Source organism: Oreochromis aureus, linkage group 9 (assembly GCF_013358895.1).
Source record: "Oreochromis aureus strain Israel breed Guangdong linkage group 9, ZZ_aureus, whole genome shotgun sequence".
Taxonomy (NCBI): Eukaryota; Metazoa; Chordata; class Actinopteri; order Cichliformes; family Cichlidae; genus Oreochromis; species Oreochromis aureus.
Genome location: NC_052950.1, coordinates 37,653,568 through 37,661,822, shown reverse-complemented (window position 1 = coordinate 37,661,822; position 8,255 = coordinate 37,653,568). Strand labels below are relative to the sequence as shown.

General features: G+C 41.0%; 1 protein-coding gene across 2 annotated transcripts; it reads right to left on the bottom strand.

Annotated features, from left to right (window-relative positions):
• Positions 1 to 667: 667 nt before the first annotated feature.
• On the bottom strand, positions 668 to 7,475 carry LOC116332036 (zinc finger protein 708-like). 2 transcript variants are annotated; one of them, XM_039617349.1, is made up of 4 exons: positions 7,421 to 7,475; positions 3,856 to 4,788; positions 2,628 to 2,741; positions 668 to 1,216 (listed from the first exon to the last, which is right to left on the bottom strand). In XM_039617349.1, the coding sequence occupies exons 1-4, from the start codon at positions 7,436 to 7,438 to the stop codon at positions 851 to 853; spliced, it is 1,431 nt and encodes a 476-aa protein (XP_039473283.1). In that variant the 5' UTR covers positions 7,439 to 7,475; the 3' UTR covers positions 668 to 850. The 2 variants fall into 2 exon arrangements, with proteins under 2 accessions (XP_039473283.1, XP_039473284.1); XM_039617350.1 differs by lacking the exon at positions 668 to 1,216 and adding an exon at positions 2,218 to 2,470.
• Positions 7,476 to 8,255: the final 780 nt, after the last annotated feature.

Here is an 8,255-nt window from a genome sequence, read left to right as displayed (position 1 = left end):
AAAGTTACGTTGAAACCAAGCACACCATTGTTTGTCTTGTGACTTTACCAATAAGTGTGATGTGTCACATGGCCCTCTTCCTAAAAAACAAAAGTTGTATCCAAGATGTCCGACTTCTAAATGGCCACCATGGTCACCACCCATCTTGAGGGGTTTGCCCCCTCACATATACTAATGTGCCACAAACAGGACTTCAATATCACCAACCATTCCCATGTTATTACGGTGCATCCATATAAATGGCCCACCCTGTAGATCGGCAAACCTGAACATGAAGAGAGGACAGCAGGGAAAGCACACAGTGGATTCACAGAAAGTTTCTAGGAGACAACACAGATGGACCAGTAACGACCAGCGACCGCACGCTCCCGAGTATGCATTTTAAGACCTATTATGTCACAGCGATGCGACGGTGGATGTCCTAATCCGAAGTGTACACCAAAGTCGTGTCCAAGTTCACGGGCTGCATCCTCCTGAGGACCCGGCCTTCGTGGTCTATGTGGGCCGGGTCCTCAGAAGGTAGGGTAGGCCAGAAGTAAACAGCTGTGAAATGGGACAGTCTAGCCTTCAGATTAGCATCACCTCTGTCTCGGTGGAGTTTAATAAACTCGGCCGCCTGCTCCTTGCTATCTAAAAATATAACAGGACACTGGTGTAAATTCTCGACCATTTCACACTTCTGTTTAATCAGTTTCCTGTTTGACGTTTATTCAGCTGTGTGAAAACCACCCGGGGAATTAAAAAATTTATTTGTAATCTGACCTAATCAGATACCTTTAATCTCAGTCAAACCGATTTACTCACGAACAAAAAACAACACTGAAAAAAGCCAAACAATAACAGTTTTAGGTTATCTAAGTGACTTATATATTACGTTTATATATAATATATTACGGACAAGGGTGAGCTGAAGGGATGAAAGAGAAAACTGAAAAAAAGTAAACTGAAAACAATAATTAACGTATGTAATTAATGTATTAACGGACACATCGAAAGGAGCCAGTTGAAGTGGTTCAGGCATCTGACAAGGATGCCTCCTGGACGCCTCCTGAGTGTTCTGGGCATGTCCGGAGGAGGTCCCGGGGCACACCCAGGACACACTCTCTCGGCTGGCCTGGGAACATCTGGCTATTCCACCGGACAAGCTAGAAGAGGTAGCTGGGGAGAGGGAGGTCTGGGTTTCTCTGCTTGGGATGCTGCTGTCGTGACCAAGGCCCTGGAAAAGCGGAAGAAAATGGATGGATGGGCAGCGGTCTGTCCAAGTTCCTTAGATTGCCATGACTGGATGACTAAAAACCTACAGTCACAGTTTCTCTGCCAATTTGATAAATGTGAGCCTCACACTCAAAACAATTACTAAATTAGAAGCTAAGACTAGAGGATAAAACCCTTTTTTTAACCTAGAGAATAAAAACAAGGGGGAAATGTGTGTCAGTGTGGTTGATTTCATCAACATAACCATCAAACAGCACAGAGTTCAGGTTATTTTGTTTGAAGCACCTTAAAAAGGTCACATGGAAGAATATCACAAATTACAGAAACATATTCATGTAATTTTGATTTTTTTTCACGAAAAACAAAACAAAACTCTGCGACTCTTTAAGAACAACTGGTGTGAAATTCTTGGCAGTTTTGTGAGAAAGGGATTTAAGAGCAGGAATTACCACAGCATAAGAAGATTAAATATATAATGGATAACATTTTAACACACAACACATAAAATTAATCTATAAAGAAAACAAGTTAGATTTGGAAAAAAGCAAGAAAATTAAAATGAAATTAAAAAAAGATGTATATCTGCAGTTTTGATACAATATCAGTTTATTTAAAAAGAATAAACATAGCGATAACTTTTATAATACAATAAAAAGTACAACTACTAAACACTATTGTGTCCTAAGGGAACAACGATTAAAATGTATCAGGGAAAACCTTTTGTAAAATTAACATCTCTCAAAGAAAAAAAAAAAAAAAAAAACCACTTGATGTGCATATCTATATTATTCACTGCAGCTCCAGAAATCAGAGCTACCTCATCAGATCCAAGTGTGACATCAGCTGACACTCTTTACAGGAGACTCCATCTGAACTCTGTGGAGCCTGATCTCAAGGTTTTTAAGTCTGACCCTGAAACCAGAAGAGGATCTTTCTTCCTCTTCAGATTTATTGTGATCCAGTGATTTCAGTTCTGCATGATCACGCTGATGTTTGCACAGAGAAGATAATGAAGTGAATGTTTTTGCACATTGGTAACAGTGAAACAGTTTATTTACAGCATGGGATCGTTTGTGTTTGGAGTATGAACTGAGATTCTTGAAGCTCTTGTCACACTGTTCACAGCTGAAGTTTCCTTCAATGTGTGTAAGTTCATGATTGTTACAACCAGATGAAAATGAGAAGCTTCTGTCACAGTGTCTGCACTTGTATGGTTTCTCTCCTGTGTGGACTCTTTTATGCACTTTAAGATTATCTGCAGTGAAGAAAGATGACCCACACTGATCACAGACGTACTGTTTAACCCCACTGTGGCAGAGTTCGTGTTTTTTTAATTCACTTTGTGTGGGGAAGCCTCTCCCACATTCTTTGCAGTAGTTCATTTTGTCTCCAGTGTGTCTGCGCTGATGTACCTTTAGGTTCTCTGGACGATTGAAAGTTTTTCCACAAAGGTCACAGCGAAACTCTTTCCCACCACCACAGTGATGACAGGGTTGAGAACTGGATCCATCTGTGTCGCTCTGCTTCTAAACACAGACACAAAGACAGTTTAAGTCAGGGAATTCCTTCAACATTTTTACCCTAAATATACACACACGCACGCACGCACATATACACACACACACACACACACACACACGTGCGCGCAATACAGAAAATTCACGGTTCGGTTCGATACTTTGGTTACACAGTTCGATATTTTTTCGATACAAAAAAAGTCCATGCCTTTTTAATTTGTCATTTATATAAAATTATAAATATATATTTTAAATTAAAAGTACAGTTTTTAAATTTATTGTTGCTGAAACAACAAAATAATAAAAATAAATAAATCTATTAGATAGATAGAGATAGATATTAAAAAATAAAGGACCCAGGACAGAGCCTTGGGGTACACCTGCATTTACTGGAGTAGATGGTGATCTGTGAGTGAGTAATTGAAAAAACTGTGAAAACAATTTTCACCAGCCGTCAAAACCTAATGTGTACACTTATGTGTGCCATATTCTTTTGTTAGAATAATGTCAAGTCTGGACAAAAGAGAGTACCAATGTGTTTATTTGATAATTCAATAAAAGACTTCAGTTAGGAGTGAGGAAAAAATGGGTTCATGTTTGCAGCTTTATCTTGTTACACAATATTTGAATTAAAAAAACTAAAGAAAAAACCCACTACATTTTTTGAAAACACATTTGGATGTTTTCTTGCTTTTTTTGTACTACATGAACACTGAAGTGGTCTTCCAATGAGATGATGGCCCACAGCTCATTTAAGTTACGTAACGTTACTCTTAAAGAGCATCGTAACGGAATACATTACAAACTACTTTTTCGGGCATGTATTTTGTAATCTGTAGTGGAATACATTTTGAAAGTAACCTTCCCAGTGCTGGTCACAAGATACTAACTCTCAAGCTGCTCTCCGACGCATCCATTGGAGTGTGAATGTTAGATAGATAGAAAGGGGAGAAACGTTTAAAACTTTACTTTTTTCCAACATCAGGAAAGTTTCAGCAGATCTGTTTCAAATTTGACGGAATATTCTGTACATAAAGTTTTCATGTCTCATTTATCTTTAAAATGAAACTTAATTTACAAAATACTTAAACAAAAGTGCAAGTGCAAAAAGAAAAATACATACCTCACAGTAACTACACTTGTAGAGTTTCTTTCTGGTGTGAATCTGTTGGTGGACTCTCAGGTAACGTTGACATTTAAAAGTCTTCTCACACAGCTCACATTTATAAGGTCTCTCCTCAGTGTGGGTTAACATGTGTTCACGTAAGTATTTGTATGCCACAAACCGTTTGCCACACTGATCACAGAAGCAAAAATCATTTTTGGTGTGAATGCGTCGGTGAAAATTTCGGCTGAGTAGCCGGCAAAAAGTTTTTCCACAAATGTCGCAGCTGTATGCCTTAATTCCAGAGTGCGTAACTAGATGACTTTGTAATTCGCTACTTCGAGCAAAAGCTTTACCACACTGATCACAGCTGTGTGCCTTAATTCCAGAGTGCGTAACTTGATGACTCTTTAAGCCACTACTTCGAGCAAAAGCTTTACCACACTGATCACAGCTGTATGCCTTAATTCCAGAGTGGATAACTTTGTGATTCTGTAAGCTTCTACTGACGGGAAAAGCTTTACCACACTGATCACAGCTGTACGGTTTAACCCCACTGTGGTCGAGTTTGTGTATTTTTAAGCTTCCAGCCTGGGTAAAAGACTTTCCACACTCATCACAGCTGTACGCTTTAATTCCAGAGTGAGTAACTTGATGAAGATCTAAGGTGCTACTACGAGCAAAAGCTTTACCACACTGATCACAGCTGTACGGTTTAACTCCAGTATGAAGGAATTGGTGTGTTTTTAAGCTTCCAGCCTGGGTAAAAGACTTTCCACACAAGTCACAGCTGTACGCCTTAACTCCAGAGTGGGTAACTTGATGATGTCGTAAGTTGCTACTGTGAGCAAAAACCTTCCCACACACATCACAGCTGTATCTTTTCTCTCCCTTTGTTCTGTGAGGTTTGTCGGCCTCCTGAGAGCGCTGACTTCTCGCTCCATGTTGGTCCTGCAGTGACAGAGATACAAACAGAGACAGTGAGTGAAATGCAGTCGTAGAACAAACTGAAACTCCTTCCACAGGGCGGTAGACTAACTTTTTACCATGATAACAAAAGTTAGGCGCACCCAAACTTTTCAACTGCATTGCCTAACACCGCAGTTTTACATGTGCGCTTTTTTTGTATATACAGACAATTTTGATTTGTAAATGATTATCTAAAAATCTTGACAACACAAAGTTCTTTATTTGGAGCACGTATGTCTGTGAAGGCTCTCAGTCACCAGGTCATCGTAGTCTAAGGAGTTTGAAAGAAAAGCGTCTGGACTTCTTTAAGTTGCTTGAAGACGTTTCACCTCTCATCCGAGAAGCTTCTTCAGTTCTGAGGTCAAATGGTGGAGAGTCCCAGATTTAAACCCAGTGGGAGTATCCCCCCAAAGAGGGACAAAGGACCCCGTGATGATCCTCTAATGACATGAGCCAAGGTGTGAAAATGGGCGTGGGTCACAATCAGCCAGGGTTTCGGGTGAGCTCATTGTGAAACCTGGCCCCACCTTGTCATGTGATTTCCTGAGGTCAGATGGCCCAGAATGTGAGTGGGCGTTAAGGCGTCTGGGGAGGGAACTCAAAACTGGATTATAGATGGCAGACAGTTGGTGTCGTAAACCACCGCCTCTGTTCAAAGATGGTCGCTCACAGTGGACATAAATGGCCTCTTTCACTCCTCTTTCAAACCCATCTGTCCTCTCTGTCCAAAATGTGAACGTTGGCATCCTCGAAAGAGTGACCATTGTCCTTTAGATGCAGATGAACTGCTGAGTCTTGTCCCGTACAGCATACACCAGATTGTTAAGATTGTGTTTTGGAGTTTTGTCTTTTGGGTGAACCAGTTTTTGTCTGAGTGTGGGTGCTGAGTCTGAAATGCACCGGGATGAAAATGTTTGTTGCCTGTGAGAGAAAAATGTATAAAGTGTGTAGTGAGGGGTTTTACAGCCTTAAAGCATCTATAAAAAGTTAATAACAATAAGAATAATTATATACTATATTATTATATAGCGCTTTTCCAGACCCACAAAGTGCTTCACAATTCCACTATTCATTCACTCTCACATTCACAAACTGATGGAGGCAAGCTACAGTTGTCGCCACAGCTGCTCTGGGGCAGACTGATCAAAGTTAGGTGGCCATATCGCGTCATCGGCCCCTCTGTCCATCACCAGTAGGCAGTAGGTGAAGTGTGTTAACCAAGGACACAACGACCGAGCCTGTGCTAGCTGGGGGCTCGAACCGCAACCTTCCAATTACAAGACGAATCGCCAACTCTTGAGCCACGATCGCCCAAGTTGGCTACTTCAAGGATTTCACCTATTGCGGGTTATTTTTAGTACCTAACTCCCTTGGTGGAGGTGTCTCCCTGGCTTAGCTGCAGGAGGAGAGTGGCGCAGTGAGCTCGGGGGTGCGGTGCCAGCTCTGAGAACAGACTTTGTAACTGTCCATGTGAAAGTTGGCAATAAAGGCTGAATTGTGAGCACAAACATTGTGTGTGTGGTGTGTCCACCTTAGACTTCTGTTAATTGTTTTTGGGTTTTTTTTATGACAATAATATTAACAATAACAGTGTAACTAGGGCTGTGCGGTGTGCAAAATCTCATATGAGACATTTCACATGACAATAATGATGTATATCACAAAATAGTGCATTTTCTGTAAATTCACACAAGTTGACTTTTGTGAAGAGTCTTCACTCTGTGATGAAGCTGGAACAGGAAACAGATCAGGGAGCAGAGACCCACGTGGTTCACGCTGATCTCAGCTACGATCCAGGAGACAAGGGTGGGCAGATCGATGCAGATATCGATCCAAACGTTGGTAGTGGCATATGATCGATACTTCAGTTTGTTTCTCTCCTCTAAGTTCACTACTTTACTCCCGTTTCATGAAAAAGCAGCTCTCTCTGCTCGACTCCTCTCCTGCACACAAACTTTGCTCCACCCTATTCTTCCTGATCTGCTTTGATTCAATGCTGTTTGGACACGTAACTTGAAAAAGATGTGTGAATTTCACACAAGTCGACTTGTGTGAAGAGTCTTCAGCTGGGCGTCGTGTAGCTGGAGTCGAGTGTTTTGACCGATGCATGAAGCTGTATATTTTTAGACTTAAGTTGTAACGGACGCCATTTTTTTTGTAAATATTTGTTGCATTGCGTGTTGCAGGGAAAAGCCTGTTCTAATGTTTGAGTCTAAGGTTTATTTTGAGCACCTGATGGCTCTTTTTTGCGTCTCACCCATAAACTCTCTCTTTCACGTGATTCTTGCGTAGGTGGTTGAAGAGGTTTGCCGTGTTTGAGTCTGTGGTGGGGACCAGTTTGCGGCATAATTTGCATAGTACAGTTTTCTGGATTCTGTCACACTTTTCAGAATCAAATCATGTCCGTGCTACAGAGGGAGCCCCTCATTTAGGAATAAAATCGTCGATAAGGTGTTGAAGAGCAAAAAAAACATTGCCGTAAACAGTGTATTTCAGGAAACCCCGAAGCAAATGATAGCGTATAATATGAAATGATAGATGTTTTAATATCGTCAACTGATATATTTTTCATCATATCGCACAGCCACAGATGTAACAGAGATATTTTTCTCACCTTCTGTGTTGAAGTCATTGTTTCCTCTGTAGTGGCTGAGCTGAGTCCAAATGGCTGAAACTGTTCCTCTGCTGCTCCACCAGACTCTCCTCCTCCTGTTACTCAGCTGGGACACAAAAGTATAGATATGTATTTTTATTCCTGGGTTCTCTTTCCATACATGACAGGTGTATGACAATCGTGACTGTTTAAGAAATAGAACCCTCACAAAGCCATGTGTTGTTTTTAAAGTGTTAGATAAATAAATCATGGTTTGGTAAAGCAGATAGACCAGCCTCAGACTGTCCATCATAAACCACAAGTAGAAAAAATAAATATAATCCAACCTTCAATCCACAACGTGATTAAAAACATTCTTCTTCTTCCAAATCACCAAGAGCTGCACATTAACCACCACAATATATTTTTATTCTCTTTGCTGCTCAGCAGCTGGACAGTAAAGTTTATTGTGACCCTGATACTGCAGCAGATCGCTCTGATTTCCTGTTATCACTTAAATATGAGGCTGTAGAGGTTTGGTGCATGCAGAAAAACAGCTGCAGGGACAATGAAAAGACTTTTCTGCTCCAACTTTCTGCCAGCAAACGCTCAACTTCTCCCAGCATGCTGAGCTAATGATTAGTTGGTGTTTTTCTCCAAACACTCTCTCACTCTTCTCTCAACGTGTTGACAATAAACTGTGAACAGACACCGAGGAGAGCAGCAGAAGACCTCATTCAGGAGCTAAACTCAACATGAACTGAACTCACAGTAAAGTTAGCTCGGTGCTTACCTTTAGATGAGCCCACAAACCGAGAGAAACTCCGTGATGAAGCTGGAACTCTTTCCAAACACA